Below are 25,994 nucleotides of genomic sequence, written 5' to 3' on the forward strand. Positions count from 1 at the left end.
GTCAGAGAATCAGAACAAGCCACAAGCTGATCCTGTTTCCTCAGACTGGAGGCCTCTGAGTCCTCATCCAGAATGGGCCTCAGCTGAATTGCTGCTCAAAAGCCTGAATGCTTAACCAGGCAAATGCTTCTAGTTTCTGGTCCTCACGCCTTATATACCTTTCTGCTTTCTACCACCACTCCCTGGGATTAAAGGCTTGCTTTCTGGGATCAAAGGCGTGATGAATCACCATGCCTGTCTGTATCCTTGAACACATGGATTTCTGCCTCTGGAATGCTAGGATTAAAGGCGTGTGCTACCACTGCCTATCCTTTATGTTTAATATTGTGGCTGCTCTGTCTCTGACCCCAGATAAGTTTATTAGCATGCACAATATTTGGGGGAATACAATACCACAGGAAGATTCTAAAATGGGCTGGAAAATTATTGGTAGTTTGGATGGTAGATGGATAATAGCTCTGTGGTAGAGCCCTTACCTACTGTGTGTCAGCCCCTGAGCCTCTGACCTGTCTTGTTGTCCCCAGGAGCCCCAAGTGTTGAGAGGCCCAAGAGGGGAAGCTTGTGGTGGATCCTTCCACCCCTCAGCACCGTGAGCACTGCTCAGGCTGGCTGGGGGCTGCAGGCAGCTGAGATGCGGAGATGAGGCCCACATAGAAGTCAGCACCCAGGAGTAAGGAGAATTAGGCAGGTGAAACCATCTATTTCTGTCATCCCGGCACTTGGGAAGCTGAGGCAGAAGGATAGCCATGAGTTCAAGGCCAGCCTGAGATAGATAGTGAGCCTCTGCCTCAAAAAGAAACCAAAAGAAGACCTGGAAGATAGCCCAGTAGGCAATGTGCTTTATGTATAAGAATGATGACCTGACCTGGATCCCCAGCACCCATTAAAAAGCTAGGTGTGATAGTAGGTGCCTGTAACCCCAGCTCTGGGAGAGTGGAGACAGCAGGTCCTTGGGGCTCACTGGCCAGAGAGTCCAGCCAACTGGTGACTTCCAGGTTCAGTGAGAGATCCAGTCCCCAAAACAAAGGTAGAGAACCATCAATCAAGGACAATGTGAGCACTAAGAATAGAGGAGGTGGGAAGAGGGTCTCACAGTCTGTGAGTTCAGGAAAGGAACCCTTTGAGTGAGGCCAAGAGGGGTGGCCATGGCTGTGGGAAGGGAGGCAGAGAGGCAAGGTCAACTATGTCCACATTGTCTAGAATGTTCCCGAAGAGTCAAGGGGTAGAAAGTGGAGGATGGGTGGGTAAGAGGATACTTGAGCCTGCCACAAAAAGCTCTTTCAGAAAGATGTCTCCATGTTCCCTGAGCAGGACAGGGGATGCAGGAATGTCACCAAAGAGAGGGAGGCAGGAAGGAGAGCTGAGGTACACCCTGGGGCAGGAAAAGTGAATAGGTTTTCCAGCCTCTGCTGGCAAAGGTAGAGACTCAGAGGAGAAGTGTTCATGGAGGCACAGAGCCTCCAGGAGAGGCCACAGTGGCTTTTGTCAAGGGAGGCTGAGGGAGAGAGAAAAGAACAGACAGCATTGTTGAGCTTCTAAACCATTTTTACATCAGCTCTTCTTGATGGGAGAGATAAGAAATCTCTCTATTCCTAAGCCTCCTTGAGTCAATGAAGGTGCTGAGGAAGTCCCTGCTAGGGGGAAAGTGACATGAAGCACAGGGACATTTGCTGATATGTAGCAATCCACAGACTCTGATGAGAATGACTTGAGCTTGAAGAAGGAGCCATACAGCCCGAGCATCTCCTGAGTACGCCTGCAGAACCACAGAGGCATGGACCATTCTGACTACCATGACAACCCTGGCCGGCAAAGAGCCACTGAGTCTGTCCGTGGTGCTGGGGTCTGAAGGATGTGTGAGATACAAGCCCTATCCATTTGGAGCTCAGGTCCAGCCAAGGGCCGACCAGGATGGGTGATGTTCCTCATATGTGACTGACATTTTGAAGCTGAGAAGTGTAGGGGAAGAGGTGTCCAGAAGAATCCACAGCTGTAAGTGTTGAGGCAGCAGAATCTTGTGTGTGTGGGGGGAAACTCTAATCACTTTCTAGGCCAGTTGCTTTATAGGCTCTGCATCTCTGAGCAATTTACCTGCTATCTCAGAGGCTCTGCATTCACACCAATAAGCAAGGGGCAGGAGGAGCCGGCAAGATGGCTCTGCAGGTAAAGGGGCTTGCTACCAAGCCTGACTACCTGAGTTCAATCCCCAGGTCCCCCATGAAAGCTCACTTCCACAAGTTGTCCTCTGACCTCCATGTGCCTGTGTGCATCCCCTCCACACACTAGATAGATAGATAGATAGATAGATAGATAGATAGATAGATAGATAATGTAAAGAAGGGGCAAGGGAGGAGAGAAAAGAGAGTCAGGTAGTTGGGAAATTAAGCCATAGACTGTACATTTGCAAATCAGCACTTGGACTATGTTAAATGTACAGGAAAAGTTCTTCCCTATGCCTCGTTGGGTCACCTGCTCTAACCCCTATCTCTGCCCAGAGGCCTTTCCCCTTTCTCACCCATTCCTGAGCCACAGAGCTGCTCAACTCCCATAGACTTCCTCAGGCGAGAAACCTGAGCCGATGCCCAGCACTGACAGCTTCGCCTTCTAGGGCTCTCTCTCTCTCTCTCTCTCTCTCTCTCTCTCTCTCTCTCTCTCTCTCTCTCTCTCTCTCTCTCTGCAACAAAATAAAACCAAACAAAAGCCCAACGCCTGGCGTGGCTGGTCAGGGAGTTATGCAAGTGTGTAAAAAAATAAAATAAAATAAACAGTGCGTTTTCGGCATTTAGGGCTGTTTGATTAGGTGCAGAGCGTGGCCAAGGGCTGATCGGACCCAGAAGAGGCTGGGGCAGCGGAGCGGGGAGGGCCTCTGGAGGGGGCTGGAGGGCCCTGGACCAGCTCCTACAGACTTGGGGAGGCTTCTGAGCGTGAGCCCAGACACTGTGCATCGGATAGCCAGCAGCTTCACTTCCTCTGGCTAGCTACCCTGCTGCTCCCTGGCCATCGGAACACCCCAGGGGCCTTTCAACCCTTGCCGCCGCCACCACCACCACCTCCCGTCACTACCAGCGACCCTGTGCCCTTGGCTCAACAGTCAGGGCTCCCTCCTCCTCTTAAGGAGATCCCACAGCCTGTCTTCATTACTCACCCCTCCCCCCGCCCCCGTCATCCCATCCTCTGCTGAAACTGAACACACTACAAATGCAGTTTGAGTTTCTCTCCATCCAGTCTGAAAGGAGGGTGGGAGACAGCTGTTTGCCACCCTCAGGCATGTGGCTCCCTCCGTCCTTTTTTCCTCTAAGGTTGGACTTCAACCTTCCTCTAGGTCACTGCAGGTGTCTGTAACCCTTCCTTGCTCACTTTCTCATCTTAAAAACATTTTTCGAGTTCCTGCCCGGAACTGGGCATCGGCATCCTTCATTTCACGGAACCCTCAAAACAGATGAGAACCCGGAGGTTCAGAGAAGTTAAGTAACTTTAGCCCTGGCCACAGAGACGATGAACGAGGGAGCAGGGATGTATTGTGGGATGGCCCACACTGATTCCAGCGGGAAATCTTCCTCACCCCGGTCTTCTCAACTGGTCAGATGCACTGAAGGTCTGACCCTGAAGGGAAGGAGGGTGTGGCCGGGCCACCAAGCCCTGCTCATTCTGTACCTGCCCCCTTTCCAATATTCTGATGGAGGGCACGGGCCTTGGCAAGAGTCCTGGGCTCCTGCTCCTGACCCAAGAAGAACTGGTGCGGGGCGGGGAGAGGCAACGTGAGCTCGCGGCGTTCGCCACGGTGCAGACGGCGCGTCCCTAGTCCGGGTGTGCGGGAGGGGGCTACGGAGTCCCGGCCCGGCGCTCCAGTCCGTTTTTTCTTGCGGATCGGGCAGGGGGGCAGGCCGGGGGTGGCGCCGGGGGATTCCCTCCCTCGTGCGAGCCGGGGACCGGCCCCTCTCCGGGCGCGGGGCGCAGAGCCCGGGCGGCGGACTGCGGGGCCCGCGCGGGCGGCCCCAGCACCAATGCGCCGGGCGTGGCGCTGGCGACCGAGAGGGCATTGAGCAACTGGGCGGCGGGCGGAGCGCGGGGCCGACGGCAGCGCGGGACCCAGTGGCCGCGCCCTCGCCCCTTCGGGCTGCCCCGCCGCGGCCACTGCGCCAGGTGAGTCCCGCTGCCCGCGTCGTCCGCCCCGGGTCCCGGGTCCCCGTCGGGGCGCAGCCGGAGCCAGGGAGGCAGCTCAGAGCCCGACCCCATCCCGTTGTCCCGCCGCACATCAGCCCGGGGCACCCCGCCCCGATTCCCCAACCGCGACCCTCCCGCCCCAGCCGTGCCCCCACGCACCCCAGCTGCAACCCAGCTGTGACCCAACCCTGACCCACACGACCCAGCCCTGCCTCGAGTTCCCAGCCCCAACCCACCCACCCAGCCGTGCCCCCACGCAACCCAGCTGCAACCCAGCTGCGACCCAGACCCACCTGGAGTCCCTAGTCCCGACCCACGCGACCCAGCCGCGACCCACGCACCCTAGCTGCGACGCAGCTGTGACCCAACCCCTACCCACGCGACCCAGCCTGACTAGCGTCGACCGAGTCCCTCCTCCTAGCCCGACGTGGTAAGGCCCATGCGCTGTGCCGTGGCCTGGCTGAGAGAGGTGTGCTGCGGCCACCCAGGGATGTCAAGATGGGCCCAGCTCAGGAGACCCGATCCTGCGTATTTGCAGTGCTCATGGAGGAGATCAGCCAGATGCTGGGGACATAGGGGTGGTGGCAGCGGGTCCGCTCCCCGGGCACCTGTCAAGGCCTCTCCCTCAGAGAAGGGAGGATGAATGGATGTGAGCGCAGCAGGCGCACGCAGGGAGTGGAGCCTCTCTCTGCGCTCTGAGAGGTTTGGGGCCGACCGGGTGGGAACAGTCCCCGCGCCGCGCCTGGTGTGCCTCTGCGATACCCACAGGTTCCATTGGCACGCACTCAGTCCCGCCCCCGCCCCGAAATACTTCGGCTTCTTCCTGGCAGCCGGTTGTTCCTCGGCCGGTGGCCGATCTTAGGGATGGGAGTGTTGGCTAATGAGAAGTCATCGACATGGTTTACATTTTTGGGTCTGCATCCGACATCTGACGGAATCCCAATTTATCCTAACAGTGTTGTTGCAGGCAAGGAGGTGAAAGTTATCCCAACCCCTACTCAGGCTGAGTTCCCGCCCTCAGCTCCACCCGCGGCTGAGTCCCCCCATCCCCAGCGTGAGTCCTCCCTGTAGGTCCTCCCTTCCCTGACCCATGTGACCTCAGTTTGTGATCTCTTGCCAGCTCAGCTTCTAGCCCCCAGACGCTTCACCTGCCCTGGTCCATCCCCAGAGCCCTAGTGACCCACAAGCCTCAGCTCTCTGCAAAGGCCAGCCTCGGGACCCTCAGAGCCGAGTAGCAAACTAGCTTTAAAATCTTCTGTCTTTAACTCCACAGGACCATGTTTCCCTGTAATCCAACCTTGCTCCTTCATTTGTGATGGGGTAAACGAGGGTCTGGGTGGGAGGTGCCAGGTGGGAGGGGGTGCGCAGTAAGTGGAACTCTGCCCTAGCCAGCAAGGCTGTTCTCACCCCCACCAAGGCCAGGGGCCTTGAACACTATCCACGGCTCTTTCTGGTAACAGGGTGTAATGAACCCTCTAAAATGAACTTGGGAGCTGTAATAGTTCAACACCCAAAGTAAATCAGAAACTATGGTAGAAACAAGGAGGGATATTTACAAGTCGGTCCTCTGCTCCCCTCCACAGTGTCGGAGTCTCCTTAAGTACCCAGGTAGGGGCCCGGGAGGCAGGAATCTGTGGCCCTGGGGACTTGGTACACAGAGTCTCTGATCTAATTCACTCCCTCAAAATGTCAGATAGCCTGGAGATATTAGGTCATTGTTTGCTGTCAGAGATCAGCTGCACCTTCCTAGGGAGGACTGCTCTGCCTTTACCCACACTGCTTTGCTCCTGTTGCTTCAACTCCCAGCATGGATGGACTGTTAGCTCGTTTGCCTGGTTTGAGATAAAGATACACAGTGCCCAAAACATTTGAAATTCTTTCCATCCCAGGGGGAAGCAGGCGCCCCCTAGGCCAATGAAATACACCTCTGCGCCGCCTCTCTATCCTAAGAAAGACTGGTTTCCAGGAGATCCCATGGGGGTTGGGAAGAAGTTCTCAGTGGCAGGGACTCCAGGGACCTGATGAGTGTGGCAGGCTGGGAGGATGGAGAAGGGGTAGAGAGTAAGGAGGGCCAGGAAGGAGTTGCCATCAGCTGGGCTGCTTGGCCCTTGCCCTTGAAGTACCGGGCACCATTCCATGGGCGCCAAGAGTACAGAGACATTCAGGAGATCGTTCCTGACTGGTGGACCCCACACAATGTCACCAAAGTCAAAGACCCAGGCTTGACCCTAGACTCATTTGAGTCAGTGCTTGCAAGCCCAAGGGCTGGTGGATCAGAGCTGCCTGGTCCTAACACCCTGTCTGACACAGGCTTTCCTGAGAGGTGACAGCTTCAGGACCAGAGCCACCAGCCACAGAGACATATGCAAATGTGGTAGTTGAGCCCTGGGGCTCTGCATTTAACTTAGCACCTAGATGATTCAGAAGATGTTAAGTTCCTTTGTCCAGGGCCATAGGAACATTGACACACAATGAAACCTCATTCACAAAAAAATATTACTGCATTAACTGGGACCCCACTATTACCCACCCTGTTCTGAGCAAGTTATAGATGAACTTGCCTAAACTATACCCAAACCAGACTCTTGCAGATTAGAGAGGAGGCTCCGAGATTCTAGGCCAGTAACTCAAAGTAACACAGTTAATGCGCCAACCTTGCAGGTCAGGCAGCCTGACTCTGAAGTCTGTACCTAGGACCATCAGGGTCCTCATCTATGCCCTGGGCTGGATCTCCATGACCGTGGGGGCTGGAGTGTGACATAGGAGCTGAGAAGTTTGGGCATGAAGTACTTGGCGGGGGGGGGGGGCATAGGCAGTGGCAGCTGACCGGGCACCAGAGGTGGTGGGGGGCATCTCCCGCTGGCTCCAGCACCAGCACCAGGTGGGATCCATCAGGCTCATGTAAACACTTCTCACAGGCAGCTTAACCACTTGAGTGTGTCTGGCCTTCAAAGCCAGCGGGAGAGGCCGAGGAGGGAGGAGGGAGGAGGGAGGTACCGAACTCCCTCAGGGGGTAATGATTTATCTCCAGTGCAGGTGGGCGCTGCTGGGGCCTCTCTGGGAGGCCAGGGCGGGGTGGGGGGGGGGGGGGGTAGACTGGGCACAGAGGAGCTGAAGGGGAGAGAAGGGAAAGCTGGAGGCTCCACGCTAGCATCTCAGATTTCTCATTAGTAAGCCAAAACAACTTAAAGCCAGCGGAGAACCAATCCCCATTTCACAGATGCAGAGCCTGAGGCTCAAGGAGGCGAAATGACTGTTCCAAAGACAGCTAGCCCCTGGGCAGAGCCTCCCGGGGGAGCAGGTCAGATGCTCGCCCTGGGAGCCTAAGTGGGTGTGCTGGTGAGCTTTCTAGGCAGGGTGTGGGCGAGCGAGCCTCTGTTGTAAGTGTATGACCCTGTGAGTGGGAACGGAGCTGTCACCCGTGCTCCTTGGTTAACCCTGAAGCTCAGATGCGTCAGGCAGGGACGGGTGCCCCTGCCCCCACCACCCTGGCCACTGGGTCCAGAGCCCTGGCTCTCTCTGGGCTGGGGGATTATCGCCATTCTCTGTGTTTCTGGCCAGGGCGGGCATTGCTGCCGTTTTTATCCCCTCACAAAAGCCAGGCCCGCCCAGCCTGCTGTGTCAGAGTTTCTGTGGCTGGGGGGGGGTGGCGAGGGAGGGGGGACCCTCACTTCTTTTTCTCCCTCCAACCCCAGAGGGCCATGCAGAGTCTGCCTGCTTGCCAGAGGCCACTGCTCTAACTTCTGGATTGGGACAGGTGAAAGGCACATGGGTGACTCAGCACCAGGAAGAGAAAGCTGAGGAATCACTCACAGGAGGACAAAGAGAGCTCCTTTTCAAATGTCAGGATATTCTTGCAGCATGAGGTCTGTAGGGTAGACTTAAAGAAGGACTTCCACTCAGAACTAGCCATTTTTAGTCAGAGGAGGCCAGCTGGTTTAATGTGGGTATTCGTTGTATTCCAGTAACTCATGTAGCTGGCCCCAGTGTTGGGATACAGGATGCTTGGAGATAGGAGGATGAAGTTTCCTCCTCAGGGGTGCCTGGTAGGGAATGTAGTGTCCAGACCTCCTGAATGCTATAAAGTCCAGGGCAGGGAAACCCATAGGAAAGGGAGGAGGTGTAAATTAGGGTTCCAGGCACCATGGACCTAACCCTTCTCTCTCCTTACCCACAGGTCTATCTTGGGGGTAGTTCTCTGCTGAAGTATCAAGACTTCCCATGTGACCCTCTGAGGTAGCTTCAAGCAGGACCTCCCTTTGTTGGACCGATGGAGAACCCGGCTCCATAACCGCTCAGGCCGCAGCTAAGAGTATGGAGGATTTGGACTGCAGCCCAGGCTCGGGCCTCCTGCCACTGAGTCAGCCCCAGAGCCTTTAGCAAGAGACCACCCCTCCCGCCAGGGGCCCGGGGCTGGCCGGTGACTATGCGGCTTGGGCTGTGTGTGGTGGCCCTGGTTCTGAGCTGGACACACCTCGCTGTGGGCAGCCGAGGGGTCAAGGGCAAGAGGCAGAGGCGGAGTGAGTACCTACTGGGCTGAGCCTTGGTGTGGGCGGGGCCGGGGACCTGCGGTGGCCTTCTTCTGTGATGGCTGTTTCATTTGTCCTTGCTTTGTGAGGGCTGCGGATTATCCGGTGGGCGGTTTCATTTGTTGAGATGTACTGGTCTGTAAACCTCTCACTATGGACCTTTTCCTCCTCTTTGAGATCTGCTTTCTGGCTCAACGCCTCTCTAGGAGGCCCTTTGACCCAACAACCACTTTTGTAGGGTATCCATGGTGATGCTTCCTGCTGTGGCGAGAGTCCCTGCCTGAGATACCCCCGCTTCCCCCATCCAGGCTCAGGCATTCAGGGCACCTCTCTGAACTGCAGACCTTTGGACAGGGGCTCTGTGCAGCTGGGCAGCAGGCACTCAGCTTCCCTTGCTAGATGACAGAGAAGGGTAGGTGAGTTTCTCCAGTCACTTAAACCTGTGGGGTTCCCGGAGCTGAAGCCAGCACGCCCTGCAAAGAGGGCAGCTTCCAAGACAATGACCTTCCCGTGTAAGGCATCCTGCAAGAGTTCTGAGCATAAGAAAAGCCCATAGTCCCAGCGCTGGGGGAGTCTGGGACAGGATTGCTATGGCTGATGCCAGAGTTTGATGGAATACAGGGAGAGAGACCCCTGTTTTAAAAATCAAAACTAGGGGTTGGGATTTAGCTCAGTGGTAGAGCGCTTACACAAGGCCCTGGGTTCAATCCTCAGTTCCAGAAAAAAAAAAAAATTTTTTTTTTTTAGGCCGGGCTGTGGTGGCACATGCCTTTAATCCCAGCACTGAGGAGGCAGAGGCAGGTGGATCTCTGTGAGTTCGAGGCCAGCCTGGTCTACAGAGCTAGATCCAGGAAAGATGCAAAGCTACACAGAGAAACCCTGTCTCGAAAAAAAAAAAAAAAAAAAATCAAAACTAAAAAAGAAAGAATCGGGTAGGTAGATTGCTCAGTGGTTAAAAGTGTTCACTGCTCTTGCAGAGGACCTGGGTTCTGTTTCCCAGGGCTCATGATGGGCAGCTCACAACTCCAGGGGTATGACACCTCTGAGTTCTGTGGACACCTGCACTCATGTGCACATACCCCCTCCCCCCCCATATACATAAGCTTAATTAAAAATAAATATTTTATGAAAGAAAGGAAAGAATGGCAAGTCCAGTTTTCTTTTCTTATTTGAGACATAATCTTGCTACGTACATACGTACGTACGTACGTAGCCCTGGTTGGCCCAGAACTCTCTATGTAGGCCTCTAATTCACATTCATCCCCCTGCCTCAGTCTTCCTAATGCTAGGTTTGCAGTTATTCATCATGGAGCCCAGTGAGCCCGGTGTCCTTTAAAACAGTTTGCTAAAGTGCAAAGTTAACGTGTCCACTTCCTGGCCTGACGCAGGCGTCCCTTACGCTCCGCTCAACAGCTGCAGTTACAGGGCATCGTGTGCCGGGAGTGGCCAGTGTATGCCAGTGACCCTGCCAGAGAGTTGGGTGGGGGCCTCCGGCTCCCAAGGCCTTGTCCCTCTTTCGAGATCCCCCATCAAGGACTGTCATGTCACGCAGGCAGGAAGTCTTCCCGAAGTCTCGCCCAGTTCCCCCTTGCTTCACTTTTCTCATGGGACTGATGCCCGCAAGCCAGAGACGGCTAAGAGCCAAGGCTCTCCAAAGGAGGGAGGCTCAGGGAACTGGTGAAGCCGAAAACCACCAGCTTAGCAAACAGTTAGGGACGGTGAGGTTCCAGCGGCAGCCGTGAGGCCTCCCACACCCCTCCCCACGTCTCTGTTGTGGCCAGTGTTTTGGACTCCATGGGCCAGATGCGGTTTAGTGGTTTATAATCAGTCTCCATTATTTCCGAAATGACATAGAGATGATGAGACGGGGTGGGGGCGGGGAGCAGGCCACTCATGTAACAGGCACAGCGATCCTGCTCACCCACAGGGGATCGCATGCCCACTGGCACACGGGTCCCTCAGACCCGGGTCCAAGGCCGAGGAACTGACGCACAAGCTCTGAAGTGGGATTTAGCAGGCCAGCTTCTAGACATGGCTGTCAAACGTAGCTAATTCCATAGGCTTGACTTTGACCCAGCCACAGTGGGCAGTGTGCGCATCGGCTTGTATTACTGGTGCATGTCAGGATGCAGGGCAGGGAAGGGAAGCGCTCCGGTGCTATGAGGGTCACCAGGCCTGAGGGTGTGTGCTGTCAGTTGGTACTTGTTGCTTGGTGATCCTGCAGCACTCCCTGTGAAACTGTGCCAGACATCTAGGGGATACAGATAGCGATGGGGTACACCGCTGCCTTCTTCATGTGCTGGGGACAGGACCAGGGCCTCAGGCAAGCACACCCCAACCTTGGATGTATATGTAAACGTTACATGCATTTATATATGTAAAAATGGTGTGTGCCTGTGTGTTCCTGGGGGGAGGGTTCTAGGACACTACTGGAGGGTGGCAGTCAGAGGACAGTCTTCAGGGGTCAGTCTTCACCTTTGCCCCTTGCCTGAGACCAGGATCTCTTCACTGCTCTGAGCCAGGCTACCTGGCCTGTGAATATCAGGACAGTCTTCTCCCATTTTCCACACAGGTGTAATAGGACTAGAGATGCTTTTGAGATGGGGTCCAGCCTTTACATGGGTCCTGGGGAATCCAAAGTCAGGTCATCAGGCTTGTGTGGCAAGTACTTTTATCTGATGAGCCATCTCCACGGCCTATTTTTCTTTTTCTTTCTTTCTTTCTTTTTTTAAAGAACTTTTTATGTATTTATCAGAGTGGGGGGTTTCGAGACAAGGTTTCACTGTGTAGTCCTGGCTGTCCTGGAACTCACCATGTAGACCAGGCAGTCCTGAAACTCACCGAGGACCGCCTGGCTCTGCCTCCCGAGTGCTGAGATTGAAGGTGTGTGCCACTGCTGCTTGGCTTAAAGAAATTTTTGTACGACATAAAGTCCCACTCAGACTTCATTTTGTGCTTTGGTTTCTGGGCATCAGGGAAGGGAAGAAGGAAAGCCAGGACATGTGTGGAAAGGCATCGGGCAGTGGCCCCCTGAGGAGGCGGCTTGATGTGCAGAGGAGCCTCTGGCTTTTGCCTGTCAGTCAAACACCAGCAGCCACTTGTGAGATCTGATTGGTTCTCTGGTGGTTTGAACCTGGACATGGGTGATCTTGAGGTCTGAGAGATGGTCTCCCTGTATGGAGTGGGAGAGAGTAAAGAGAGGACATCCGGTTGGCCTGGGTCATGAAGCTCAGGGAAGCCCTCCTCCTGCTCACCAAGGAGCCCCTTCTTCCCTCTTTCTTGCCTCCCGTGTTCTAGGGTCTCTGAATCTCACTAAGCTCTCTTTCACCCCAGCTCTTACACCTTTTCCTATCTGATTCCAGGACCCCCTACTCAGCCCCGCCCTGAGCCCTTCCTACCCCTTCTCACTGCCTGCCCCTAGTCTGGCGCTGGCATCTCTCACTGCGCATGCTCCAGTCCCTCATTCAGTCCTTTCTCACTCCTTGGAAACAACACTGAAAATCAGTGGATACAGCCATGATGGTGAAAATCTGTAATCCTAGCTCTTGGGAAGTTGAGGCAGGAGGACTGTTGATTGTTATGAGTTAAAGACTAGCCTGGGCTACATAGTGAGCCTAACCTGGACTACAGCGTGAAACCCTATCTAAGAAGAAAGGAGGAAGAGAGAGCTCCCCACCTACGGCAGATGGAGCTTGAAAAGGACACGGGATGGGGAAGACACCAGTCAAGCCTGTGTTATGAAACTAGGGAGCAGAGCAGCTGAGAGAGGAGCTGGGGAGGACTTGAGTGTCTGCTCTGGAAGTGGATGAAGCCAGAAGGAGTCGGGAGCTGGCTAACCACAAACTTCAGGGAGTGCAGGGCACTTAGCTCCCCCAACCCCCACGGTGGGCTCTGTCTCATAGGAAGCCAGCACCCATTGGAATGGAACCCCCACTGGTTGGGATGGAGCTTCCCACCACTGGCATGGAGTCCCTGCACCCGGTTGCCCAGGGCTGCATGCAAGCTGGGGGAGTCTCTGCGGCAGGGAGGAGCAGAGACCAGCTGGCCTCCCTGCCAGGATAAGGAGTCTGGACTTGCCCTCTCTTGAGCTGCAGCTGGGGAGAGGCCACCAAGAAGCTTCTAATGGAGAGCTGGGCCAGCCTGGGGAAGGCAGGCAGAGAGCATGCCGAAGGGCAGCTGGCCCCTTGAGAAACAGTGAGGATCTACACCAAACTCCCTTCGAGTTAGACTCCCAACCCCCATGGGCTCAGTGAACAAGCAACAGATAGCCTCTGGTCCAGGGAATGCAGGATTAGACCCCACTCCAAGACGGGCCCATGTTACCTTTTCCTGCTCTCCTTCTCTGGGCCTCATTCCTCATCTTCTTCCCACCAACATGCCTCGGGCCTCTCTCTCTCTGAATCCAGCTGTTCCGAAGCTGGAGTTCACCCCACAAATGCTGTTACCGTCCCCACAGACGCCCTCATTGACCTAGCCCACCTGAGTTCCCACATGTGCCCAGCACTCTCTACACTCCAGTGGATGCTTGCTACCATCTATGCCCACCACACATCCTCCTTGAGACCCCACACCACACACTACCCTCGGCCCAACACTAGAAAGCTCCACCCCTTGTGAGTCTCAATCCTTCCCTGGACTCCTGTTCAGAAACAAGACAGATTCTGCCCTCCGGAGCCCTTTCTAGTGAGGAGGAGACATCTCAGGAGAAAGAGCAACAAGAGATTATGTCTGTTATCCAAAAGATTATATCTACCAGATGTTAGGGAAAGGTGACCACAGGAAAAGACCCCATCCAGACTTGCAGGGAGGTGATCAGGGAGGACTTCCTGGAGGAGAAAAAAAATAGTTCTGAGGCTTTGAAGGCTGCAGAGTGTTCTAGGCTAATGGGCTGACTTAGACAAAGGCATAGAAGATGGAAAGAGTGGTATGTTTTGGGAAATGGTTACTGCTTGGTGTTGGGTTGAGGAAGGAGGTGGGTGGGATTACCTCGGAAACTTTCTGGCCCTCTGGAAAGCAGGTCTTACTTTTAGAAGTGATACAATGTTTCAGGTAGAGGTGGGAAGTCACCACGTATTTGGTGGTAGCAGGATGCTTGGCAATGAGGCTGTTGGGAGCTGGGGAAGTACGGTGGGGAGGAGGGATCATGCACAGGAAGCTGAGTTTCAGGGAGGGGCTAGCTGGCAAGGCCATCATAGCAACAGCAGAGCCCTTCATCTCTGGCTGAGGATTGAACCTGGGGCCTCATATAAGCTAGGCAAGCCTCTACCACTGAGCCACATCCCCAGTCTGCCACTAGAGACTGAATGGGTTTTCCATCGGGTTGACTGAGGCCAGAGGCAGGAACAGTATGATGGAGGCACAACCTTGCCTGTCTGACCAGAAAAGGGGGCTTGAGGATCTGGAGAGATGGCTTAGCAGTGAAGAGCACTGACTGCCCTTGCAGAGGACCTGGGTTCGATTCCTAGTGCTCATATGTCAGTTCACAACCATCTATAATTCAAGTTCCAGGAGACCCAACACCCTCTTCCGGCTTCCAGCACACACGTGGCACAGAGATGTCCATGCAGGCAAAACCTCCATACACAGAATTTTGTTTTTAAACATGCCCGAGAAGCAAAGGGTTCCGGAGCAGAGGCAGTAGAGGGTCAAGTGGGAAAGGCTGTTGTCTTCTCTAAGCACCTTCCCCTCCCTGAGCCTGAGAGGCCTCCCCAGCTAGGCTGACAGCCCAGGGCCTGGTCATCACAGAAAGTAGCTGGAGGGACTTGTGTCTGGTCCCTTTCCTTACCAGTGGGGCAAAGCCTTGTTCTTGGGGGCACTCTGGGACACTCAGCACATTAGGGCCTTTGCACAGGCTATTCCTCCTGGGAGGCATGTGCCCTTCCCCTAGCCAGCTGGCTGAGTGAGTGCCCACCACTCCTCCTCCGCTATCCTTCACAGTGCCAATCCTGCCTCCTAGTGCTGGCTAGACCTTTAGCACCATACCCTGGCATTCAGCTCCCAGCAGTCCTGGGATCCTCTTAGCTGTGCAGTGAATGGTGGGGAATGAAGGAGCCTCTGCTTCCCCTTCGCATTTTTTTTTTTTTTTGAAAAAGTCTGAAATAGCCCAGGCTACTGAGAAAGATCTTAAACGTCTGATCCTCCTGCCTCCACCTCCTGAGTGTTGGGGTTACAGACTTGCACTACCGCACCTGATTGATGCGATGCTGGGGTTGGAGCCCAGGCTTCATGCATGCTAGGCAAGACCTCTACCCACCCAGCTACAGCCCCAACCCCTCCCCTTTGGTATCCTCTACGCATCCCCCCAACACACGCATCCTCTTCCTTGGGTCCTCCATTCAAGATCACATTTCCCTGTGTGAGCAGCCCTGCCTCCATGGAGCCCCCTCCTCCAGCTGTTCCTTCCCTCCCTGCCACTCCCCAGACTACGCTGAGAGTGTCACAGGACTCCTGTTCCACCCTGGTAAACATCCCTTGGTTCACCAAGCTGACCCCGCACCTGAGATTCCAAACCATCATGCCAGCTTCTGGTTCCCCCTCTAACCCAGCCAATCCCGCCACTTCATCTCTGGATCTTGACCCTCCCGTCTCTTCAGGTCTTCACTCCATCAATTTCTCTGCCTCTGAATCTTGGCATCCTATCTCTCCTCTCCCCTCTCTTCCCCTCCCTCTCCCTTCCTTCCCCCGCTCTCTCCTCCCCCTTCCTTCTTTCTTGCTCTTCTTCCTCCTTTTCTTCCTCTTCTTCCCCTCACCCCTTTCTTCGACACAGGGTCTTGCTCTGTACCCCATGATCCGGGCTCACGGCAACCTTCTGACCTCGGGCTCCTGAGTCTAGCATCACTCTCATCCTCTGACTTTATTCTGGAAGCCTCCTCGTCCACTCACTCCCCCAGATCACCGGAGTTTGGCTGTTTTCCCCTCCTCAAAGTCACAGTCAGTGACCACCCGTGGTCCAGCCTTGTAGACACGTTTCAAAGCTACATGGCTTGGCTGCCTCCTACCCAGCTCTGTTCCCCCTTTTATCCTCTCCCACTCTGCCAGCTCCCACCTTCCACACTATCCCCCCTCTACCTCTTTCCAGGCCCTTCCCCCTCTGCTTCTCTGAGGAGCACGGGGGCTGCCGGGACATGGCCTGAGACCTTCATCACTCTACCCTCACACTGGAGATTTTACCAGCACTGACCCCATCTCCCTGCTACTCCTCCACGGTCACTCTTCTTGAGAGCAAAACTTCCTCTTCAGCTTCCTCTGTTCCTTTTACTCCCCACTCCCTGCCCTCTGCACCTGCTGTATTGACTCCCAGTGTGGTTGTCAACCTTCCCTGTTGCGGAGTCCTTCTTTGACTGGGGCATTCAGCTTGTTGGTACCGCCCTCTTCGGAAGAGCACCCTCTTCCTGAGACTCCTGTGAGGCAGGATGGGTTTCAGGATCCTTCTCAGGCTCCCACTTGGGTTCATCAAGGCTAACCTCTTCCTTCCCGGTCTTCCTCTACGCTTCCCCCTCTCTGGACCCATTTACCATCTCACAGACCTGCTGGTCTTTCTGTCTGTCCACGGAGTGGCTTGTTTTGTTTTGTTTGGGGTTTTGGTTTTTTTGTTTGTTTGTTTGGTTGGTTGTTTTTTTTTGGGCAGGGTCTCGTGTAGCCTAGCTGAGCCTAGCTTAGAACTTGCTGTGTAGCCAACCCTGGCCTTGAACTCCAGATCCTCCTGTCTCCCAAATGCTGGGATTATAGTCCTGCAACAGCATGCCTGGTGTCCCAACTTGCCCCAGATGGCTGTTCCCACTGTCAATCTACTGACAAACTTCATCTCTTGAGCTCCAGACCCACAGGCCCCACTGCCTGATGACCACCTTTCCTGAGTGTCCCACGGGAACTGGCCATTCAGTATGCCCAAGCTCCTTCTCCTCTCTCCACCCAAGCCTGTTCTTCTGGGATTTCTGACCCAGTGGAGGGTCAATGATTACTCGGGTATACAAGTTCAGTGTCTCGAAGTCCCCTGAACTTGTGTTTTGTCCCACACTCACACCACATGCAACCCAGCACCTGGTCTCTGGGATCTGCCACCTGCAGATCTCAGGTCTGTTCCTGCTGTGCTGACCCTGGGTGTAGCACACTTTCTTAGCCAATACCAACATCCACTGAGAAAAGCGCAGTGTGACAAGGTTGAATGGGCAGTGAACACTGGGGCGAGGCTGTGCAAATGTATTCTTTTGTTTGGTGTTCTAGACAGGGTTTCCCTGTGTAGCCCTGGCTGTCCTGGAACTCACTCTGTAGACCAGGCTGGCCTCAAACTCACAGAGATCCACCTGCCTCTGTCTCCCCGAGTGCTGGGATTGAAGGTGTGCACCACCACCACCAGGTGCAAATATGCTCTAAACAGAGAGGCCAAGAAGAGAGAGTGAATGTTGAAATCTTGCTATCAAGAGCTGAGCCTCATTGTGCAGGCCCAGCACCCCAGTACTTGGGAGGTTGAGGAAGGAGGCTTGAAAAGGTCAAGGTTAGCCTGGATCTATAAAGCAAGTTCAAGGCTAACCCGGGCAACTTAGTGAACCCCTATCTCAAAGTAAAAAGTAAAAAGAGGGCTGGGTACGTGGCTGAGTGGTAACTGATTGCCTAGCACTCAAAGGCCTTGCATCATTCCCCAGTGCTGAAAACAAAAACAAAGGAATAAAATCTCCCCTGTAAAGACTGCCAGGGGGACACCCCATTGACACAAAAGCCAAAACCCAGAGTGAACATTCATTTCCCCAACAAACAAGACAGTGACTCAAAGGACCTTCCATGAAGTGGAGGCAGTCCCTAAACTCTCCAGTGACCCCCCCACACTTGGGCACACCGCTGACGAAGGCCCAAAGACTCCGCAGAGTTGCGGCGGAGCAGCGAGAGGCGTAGCTGCCCCTTCAGTGAGCACGCCAGGCCGCAACGAAAGCAATGCTTCACTTTACCAACTCAGTACCACTGACTCCGTGCAAACACGTTTCACATTAAAGAAGTCGTCAAGCTGCGCTCTCGGTTTCCGCGCTCTCTTGAACAGCCGCCTCCATCTGCCTTTCGTATGATTGTCTTCCCCATGCCTGGAACACACACTGGCTGATGCGTCCTGGCTCAGTAATTTAACCTCTTCATCTCCTCATCTCGAAGAAAAGAGGGTTGGTAATAATAACGGGCTGGGCATGGTCGCTCACACCTGCCGTCCCAGCACTCGGAGGCAGAGGCGGGGAAATGGCTTCAAGTTCAAGGAAGCCTGGGCTCCACAGCAGTGCCAGGACAGCTTCGGCTACAGTGTGAGACCCTGTCTTGAAAGCCAAAGAGCGGAGCTGGGGAAGCAGCGCAATCGATCGGCAGAGGACTTGCCTGGCGTGCCCAAGGCACCCTGGTTAATCCCTAGAGCTTCATAAGACTAGATGTGGTGGCACAGACCTGTTATCCCAGCACTCAGGAAGTAGAAGCAGAAGGAGCTAGAGCTCAAGGCTAGTCTTGGCTACATAGAGACTTTGAGGACAGCCTGGGCTACATGTGTAAAAGTTTCAAAAGTAAACAAACAAAACCAAATGGTCTAAAGCCAAAATGTCTGGGAAGTGCATCTTTCTTTTCTCTGTCCCCTCCCAGAGAGTCCCTGCACACACAGGTCTGTCATCAGGGTAGAAAAAGCCCTGCAGGAAAGAGTTCTGTTGGAATGATGATGTCTGCCATCCCAGTCCGCTAGAGTCTGAGGCCAGAGGACCATGAGTTTTGGGGCAGCCTGTGCTACATAGTGGACCTTTTCTCAAAATGCAAACAAAACACTGGGCATAATGATGCACACCTTTAATTCCAGCACTTGGGAAGCAGAAGTAGATGGAGCTCTATGAGTTCAAGGCCAGCCTGTTCTACAGAATAAGTTCCAGGCCAGTCAGTTTTCATAGTATAGACCCTGTCTCAAAAAGACAAAAGCAAGATGGAGGTTAATCCCAGCACTCGGGAGGCAGAGGCAGGTGGATCTCTGAGTTCGAGGCCAGCCTGGTCTACAAAGAGAATTCCAGGACAGCCATGGCTACACAGAGAAACTCTGTGTAGCAGGGTTTGAAAGCAAACAAAATAACTCTTCCCTTAAAAAGGAAAGACTTGAACAACAAATAAAGATTGAAATGTAAAAGCAGAGCCAGGAAGATGACATTGCCAGGCCTGACCTGGGACCCACATGGTAGAAGGAGAGACCCAAAACTTGTCCTCTGACCTCTCCACATGCACAGTGACATACACTCACTCACACAGACACACACACACTAAACAAACAAACGTTAAAAAGTAAACAGGGATGGCGAGATGGCTGAGACGGTAAAGGCACTTGCTGCATTAGTCTGATGACTGGAGTTTGATCCCCAGATTCCATTTAGAGGTGGAAGGTTGTCCCCTGACCTCCACACAAGTGCAGTCGCACACACATGCACACCTACCCCCTCACCTCACCTCACCTACCCTACCCCCACCCACCACAACAACAACTACTACTAGTAATAAAGCCCAGAGTTCAAATGGACTGGGGGAGATGGCTCAGTGGGTAAGAACACATGCTCTGCAAACATGAGGACCCGGGTTTGAATCCACAGCTCCCACATGAAAGAAAAAGCAAAAAGCAGACATGGCCGTGCATGCCTGTAACCCTAGCATTGAGGGGCAGAAGACAGGCAGCTCATGGGCACTCCCTGGTCGGCAAGCCCAGCCCAAATGGCCGTCTTCAGGGCAGGTGAGAGACCCTGTCTCGCCGCAGTGGAGCAGAGAGTGGTGGAGGAAGAGACTCAGTGTCCTTCTCTGGCCTCTGTATGCATGCACGTGAGGGTGCACAGCTGCACACTCACATGCATGCCCCGTAGCACACTTAAAACGAATAGACAAACAATCCTGTTGAGATGCAGTCCAGGCACTGGTTCCAGGTCTCACCTGCAGCAATCACCCCCCCCCCAACATCCTCTGTTAACATCTAGAAGAATCCTATGCAAAGGGTGATTGAAGGGAAACACTGCTCACAGGACTGAAGCTGCTTAGTGTGATACAGACAGAAGACACCTTATCTCCCAACATTCCCTCCCCAAATTAAAAATCCCTTGCCCCTCTCTGGTCCTGTTCCTCTCAGACCCTTATTTCTCCTCTCTGAAGGACAAATTCCTACTGATCCTTCAAGAAGGACACCGTGGCACCTCCTTTGAGAGTCCTTTCTCTTCTCTCTCCTCCTCTTTTTCTTTTCTTTCCCTTCTTCCTCTTCCTCCTCCTTCTTCAACAGTCTTCTTACTATATTGCCCTAGCCTGGCCTCAAACTCATAACCTCCTGCCTGGAATACTGGGATTACATGCATGAGCCATCATGTCGGCCTTTCCTGGACTCTTGAGTCCAGTGTTGCTGGTTTGGGGCTGCCAGCACTCACGTATGAATAGGTGTCTGCCCCCACTGAAGGCCAGTCCCTCTACAAAGAAGCCCAGTTTATTTGACATTTGACCCTGAGCATACCCTGAATGGGACACATGGAAGGTGGTGGGTGAGTGTGAGCTGAACAGTTAATGAAGGGAGAGAATGAAAGCTGAGTCTCAGGGCTGTTGTGGAAGGTCAGTCACACTGCCTTCAAGGAAAGCACCAAAGCAGGATGTTTCAATCTCAGCATCACAGATGTTTTAGACCACATGGTTCTTTTTGTCCAGGGCTGGTCCACATAATGGAGAATGCTTAAGGGCTTCTCTTTATTCCCTTGATTCCAGTAGCAACTCATTCCTCTGGTCATAATGATCAAAAGAGTCCCCAGGGACTGGGGAGATGGCTCAGCAGTTAAGAGCACTTATTGCTATTGTAGAAGACTGGGCTCAGTTCCCAGCACCCACATGATGGCTCACAATCATCTGAGGCCTTCCTCTGACCTCCGAGGGCACCAGGCATGCACATGGTGTGCATATATACATGCAAGCAAAACACTTATACATATAAAATTAAAATAAATCTGTTTTCTAAAGTTCCTAGGGTTGGGGATTTAACTCCATAGAGTGCTTATCTTAAATGTGCAAGGCCCTGGGTTTGGTTCCCAGTACCACAAAAATCAGGCGTGGTGCCATCTACTTGGGATCCTAGCATTCAGGAAGTGGAGGCAGGGGGACAGAAGTTCAATGTCATCTTCTGACTACAAGAGACTTAGCCATTTAAAAAAAATGTTGATCAAATGTCTCCTAGGAAGCATAATCTCTCAAGCTGAGACCACTATTCTAGGCAGAGATTACTCTAGGTTGTCTTTCTCCTTAGAACTTTTAATCCAGAATCCCTCTTGATCTTAAAACTTTATCAGCAATTGAAAAGCTTCCTTGGGTACCTGAGGCTGAGGTTTCCTCCCCTGGAGAGAATTAGGATAAGTTCTGGGAAGGTACAGATTGAGTTTCATCTCTGGGGATAAAGAACAAGTGTATAGACTGCAGGATGTGCTGGGGCAGTAAAAAGTTGGTGATGCAGATCTAGGCATCTATATTAGCTACTGGCTTAGGGCTCTGGGCTTGTGCCTAAGGCAGCCTTGCAGAGAGCTGTTCTCCCAGCCCTGCCTCTGAGATACACATTCCCTTTGTGCAATAAAGCCCCCAAAGGATCACCCCCCATCTCTGTGAGAACCTAGAAATATGGGGTCTCCTCTACAGCCACCTTCTCATCCTTACTCTACCCTGCAGTCAGTGCTGAGGGGAGCCAAGCTTGTGCCAAGGGCTGTGAGCTCTGTTCAGAAGTCAACGGCTGCCTCAAGTGCTCGCCCAAGCTGTTCATTCTGCTGGAGAGGAACGACATCCGCCAGGTGGGCGTCTGCCTGCCGTCCTGCCCGCCTGGATACTTTGATGCCCGAAACCCCGACATGAACAAATGCATCAGTGAGTGTCGGGGTGGGGATGGAGAGGCCCTGCTTTGAACTAGTTAGTAATGGCCGGTGAGAGGTATAGAGGGGGCACAGGAAGAAGATGAGGCTCTTGTTTCAAATGTACAGGCAGACAGCCTCCTAGATGCTCCAGCCATGATCCCACTGGGTACAAACCAGACCTCCACCCTCCTCTCCATAGCTGCACCTACCTCTGTTCCCACAGGTCACTCTGACTGTCCCAACTCATCTGTCAAGCCAGAGACCTGAAAGCTAGTCTCGCACTGTGCTTCCCAACCCACTCACTCATCACGACCCAGCCACTGTTCCCCTCCTTCCCGTTGCCATATCTAGACTCCCAACACCTGTCTCCTACACCATTTTCATAGCCCGTCCATCCAGCCCACCCTCTGCAGCCACCGAGATGTTTTTGAGGTTTACAACCCGGTGTCAGCTCTACCCTGGCTTCACGGAATCCCGTCCGGCCACTCTGCTCTTTCATGGCTCCCCTTGGCTTCTGGCTCTGCCTTTTTCACCCCACCCACAGCACCACGTGTTGCAAGACACATGCTGCCCTGTTTCCATCCCATCCCTGTAACTACAACTGGGACATTCTGGGAGTGGGCACCCAGTGAACATGTACCTGTAAGCCATATCACTGTTTCCTCCCTCAATTCAGTGCCTTGGACTGTAGAACTCATTGCCAGATCTCAGATCACTGAGCCTCACAAAAGCCTTTGGAGGGAGACTGGGCAGGAGGGACCGTAGGTTCTTAAAGCTGATAATTTAGAGGCATGGAGGCGAGATGCCTGGTGCCAGCGTGGCCTTCTGAATTCTGATCTCAGCTTGGCTACTGGCTTGCTGTATGACCTTGAGTGTGTCTCAGCCCCCTGACAGCTCATCCTTAAATTGGGAGTGCTAGTCTTTCCTCCCCGGGTTGTTGGGAAACACACCTATAAACCTGGTGTCTGGCACTCAATAAATGGTAGCTGCTATTGTTATTTTGGTTCTTATTGTACTGGCAACCAAACCCAGGAATCTAAGCATCTGGTGAGAGCAACGGGAGGCGGGGTAGGGTGGGAGTAAGGGAGGCAAAGTTGAAATTAAGCCACGGAGAGGAACATACAGAAGGAGGTGGGTGGGTAACTCAGTGAGGTGAGGTGGGCCCTGGGAGCTGCCTCCTGATCTTCAGGGCATTTGGAAAGAGGGGGTTCCCGGATGTGCCAGAGTCTGGTAGGCTGGCAGCTGGCACTTCTAGTGCCAGAGACTGGGAGGAAGCCAGTACCTCCCAGCCTGGGAAGGGGAGATGGTGGAAGGCCTGTCTGTTCCCAGCCAAGCCCTGCTCTGCCCACCTCCCGCAAAGGAGAGAGGGAGCTGGCAGAAGGAGGGAGGGAGGGAGGGACCCGGGAGTCCAACCCAGGGGTTCCTGGAACTTGGTTTTGCACAGGGAGAGGAATTTGCCCTGGGATTGCTCCCACTCTTCTCAGCAGATTCTTTCTGCCCTGGGCAGGAGGAGATCCAATGCTGGGGTGCTGGGGTGCCCAGCAATGTGAGAAGGGGTGCCACACAGGTGCTGCCTGGGGGTTCACCCTCCCATTCGGTCCTACTCTTTTTAGAGGGGCCCTAGGACGCCATGGGATGCTGAAGCCGTCCTCTCTGTCTCCACCAAGCCCAAAAGGCCCCTCCTCCCAGAAACCCTTGGGCCTCATCTTGGGTTCTAGGATCTGAGACTTCGTTTGGGTTCCAGTTGGCTGTTGTTGGCAAGAGTCCCAGTCACTACTCAAGAGAGACTACTTCAGTGTCCTCTAAGTCCCCTCCCCCTTTGAAAGATTCCTCTGGCTGGGCGGTGGTGGCACACACCTTTAATCCCAGCACTCGGGAGGCAGAGGCAGGCGGATCTCTGAGAGTTCGAGGCCAGCCTGGGCTACCGAGTGAGTTCCAGGACAGGCACCAAAACTACACAGAGAAACCCTGTCTCGAAAAGCAAAAAACAAACAAACAAAAAGATTCCTCTGCAGGAATCCCAACTCTAGCCGAAGATCTTGACCTCTGTGAGTGGCTGTGAGCAGTAGGCGGCTTTGGGGCGGGGGATCAGAGAATGGGCCCATGCTGGCCTGGGCAAACTGCATTCTGCTCCTGTCCTCAGAATGCAAGATTGACCACTGTGAGGCCTGCTTCAGCCACAACTTCTGCACCAGGTGTCAGCAGGGCCTGTACTTGCACAAGGGCCGCTGCTACCCAGCCTGTCCCGAGGGCTCCACCGCAGCCAACAGCACCATGGAGTGCAGCAGTCCTGGTAAGGAGTGGGTGCCAGAGGACCCAGAGCCCAGAGCGGGGAGAGCGTGATGGAACTCAAAGAGTTGATGGCCGCCGGGCGGTGTGGGGCACGCCTTTAATCCCAGCACTCAGGAGGCAGAGGCAGGGGGATCTCTGTGAGTTCGAGGCCAGCCTGGGCTACAGAGTGAGTTCCAGGACAGGCTCCAAAGCCACACAGAGAAACCCTGTCTCAAAAAAAAAAAAAGAAAGAAAGAAAAGAAGGAAAGAAAGAAAGAAAGAGAGAAAGAAAGAGAGAAAGAAAGGAAAGAAAAAAGAGGTTGATGGCCACAGAGTGAAAGCGTAGGGCAAGAGAAAGCTCACTTTTTGCAACTACATTTTGGGGTTCTTTCTTTGTGGCCCTCTGCCCCTGGTCTGTAGAACTCACACCTGAGGTCTGGACTGAGACAGGGTGGGTAGGTGGGTAGGTGGGTGGGTGGGTGAGGGTTCCCTGGGGCACTCGGGGGGGGGTGGGGTGGGGAGGGCTTTGCTTCTTCCTTCCCTCCCTCCTACCTCACCTCCTGTCAGCACAATGTGAAATGAGTGAGTGGTCCCCGTGGGGGCCCTGCTCCAAGAAGAGGAAGCTGTGCGGTTTCCGGAAGGGATCCGAAGAGCGGACGCGCAGGGTGCTCCACGCTCCTGGAGGAGACCACGCCCCCTGCACCGACACCAAAGAGACCCGGAAGTGTACGGTGCGCAGGACGCCATGTCCCGAGGGTGAGCTGCAGCTTCTGCCTATGGGGTCAGCTATAGCTACGTCCTGCCGGATCTCCCATGCTGTGCAAACTGGGGGCATATCCAGGCTGAGGACAGTGCCCTGAGATGCTCTGGGGCAGAAATCAGAAACTTCTGTGGGGCAGGATCCCTGTCCCGTTTCTTCTGGACGTTCATTTTAGAAAGGCCCTGGGAAAACAGAGCGGGTTGGGGTGGGCTAAGCCCCAGTGACTTGGACCCATTCAGACAAGGCCACAGAGCCTGAAGGTGGCAACAAGGTAGATGCTGCCCACCCTGCCTGGTCTCAGGGGTAGCCTTGTGGGTGGCAAGGAGTAGGGACTGTTGCGCTTGTTCTGATACCTTCACTGAACAGCCAGGACATGCTCTAGGGTCTTTGGTGTCCAAGGACTGAGGCGAAGGAGGGTGCCTGGTGTGCGCTGTGGAGTGGGGTGGAGACAGGTCTCTAGGGGCTGTTTCTTGTACTCATGCTATAAGGTCCCCTGAAGAGGCTGCAGCCAGAAGAGGCTCTGAGGCAACCTCCTATTGCCTTCCCACCCAGCTTCCTTGCCATGACCTTCCGAGGCCCCTTGGGCACCTTGTTGATTTTCTCCACTATCCGATTGTTGCAGGACAGAAGAGGAGGAAGGGGGGTCCAGGCCGGAGGGAGAACGCCAATAGGCATACGGCCAGGAAGAACAGCAAGGAGCCAGGTGCCAGCTCTCGGAGACACAAGGAGCAGCAGCAGCCACAGCCAGGGACAGCAGGACCACTCACGTCAGCAGGACCCACCTAGGCACGGTGACCAGTCTCCAGATCTGCGTGGAAGAGTCTTGTGCTGTACTGCATAATGAGAACTTTCCAGAACTGGAGCATCTGGGACAGCAGGTCCACACATTGGCCACTCACCCACCCATCCGTCTATCCATCCATCCATGCATATCCAGGCACACATATGGCCACATCAGAAAACATCAACACACACACACACACACACACACACACACACACACACACACACATTCTCGAGGTCACCGAAGATACTTCCATCCTGTGGCCTAGCTGTACACACTCAGTTCATGATGCTCTCGGAAGACATGTCTGAGAGAACCTTTCCCAGCATCTGAACCTAAACTTCAAGGAGCAGAACCTTCTGGAGGAATTGCTTGGACAGCACCTGCCAGGTGGATGGCAGACTGGAGCCAGAGCTGAGCAGCTGCCAAGGGAGAGAGTGCCTTCCCCGGTCCCGAGTGGCACTCCCAGCTGCGTGACTTGATTGTTGGAGATGAGAGTCATTACACATCCGTGGTACATGTCGGGGATGACCTGACTTGAAAACTGCTTAAAGGTTTATTTCAAATTAAAAAGAAAAAAAAAATGCTGTCCATTCATTTTCAGGGTGTGAGGTTTGGTGGGTACACATAGGAAC

The 25,994-nt window shown here is 54.0% G+C and overlaps 1 protein-coding gene across 1 annotated transcript; it reads left to right on the forward strand.

The window, feature by feature from the left end:
* Positions 1-4,004: 4,004 nt before the first annotated feature.
* On the forward strand, positions 4,005-25,971 carry Rspo1 (R-spondin 1). Its single transcript, XM_028885479.2, has 6 exons — positions 4,005-4,143; positions 8,342-8,684; positions 21,366-21,557; positions 23,688-23,837; positions 24,383-24,571; positions 25,198-25,971. The coding sequence occupies exons 2-6, from the start codon at positions 8,591-8,593 to the stop codon at positions 25,359-25,361; spliced, it is 789 nt and encodes a 262-aa protein (XP_028741312.1). The 5' UTR covers positions 4,005-4,143; positions 8,342-8,590; the 3' UTR covers positions 25,362-25,971.
* Positions 25,972-25,994: the final 23 nt, after the last annotated feature.

This window comes from Peromyscus leucopus, chromosome 2, assembly GCF_004664715.2.
Source record: "Peromyscus leucopus breed LL Stock chromosome 2, UCI_PerLeu_2.1, whole genome shotgun sequence".
NCBI lineage: Eukaryota > Metazoa > Chordata > Mammalia > Rodentia > Cricetidae > Peromyscus > Peromyscus leucopus.

What these genes read in the sequence shown, in the direction of transcription:
- Rspo1 (XM_028885479.2), top strand. Translation starts at nt 8,591, where the DNA reads ATGCGGCTTGGGCTGTGTGTGGTGGCCCTGGTTCTGAGCTGGACACAC. An exon ending in CATGGAGTGCAGCAGTCCTG is followed by an intron (nt 23,838 to 24,382) that starts GTAAGGAGTGGG and finishes ACCTCCTGTCAG; the next exon opens with CACAATGTGAAATGAGTGAG. An exon ending in CAGGACGCCATGTCCCGAGG is followed by an intron (nt 24,572 to 25,197) that starts GTGAGCTGCAGC and finishes CGATTGTTGCAG; the next exon opens with GACAGAAGAGGAGGAAGGGG.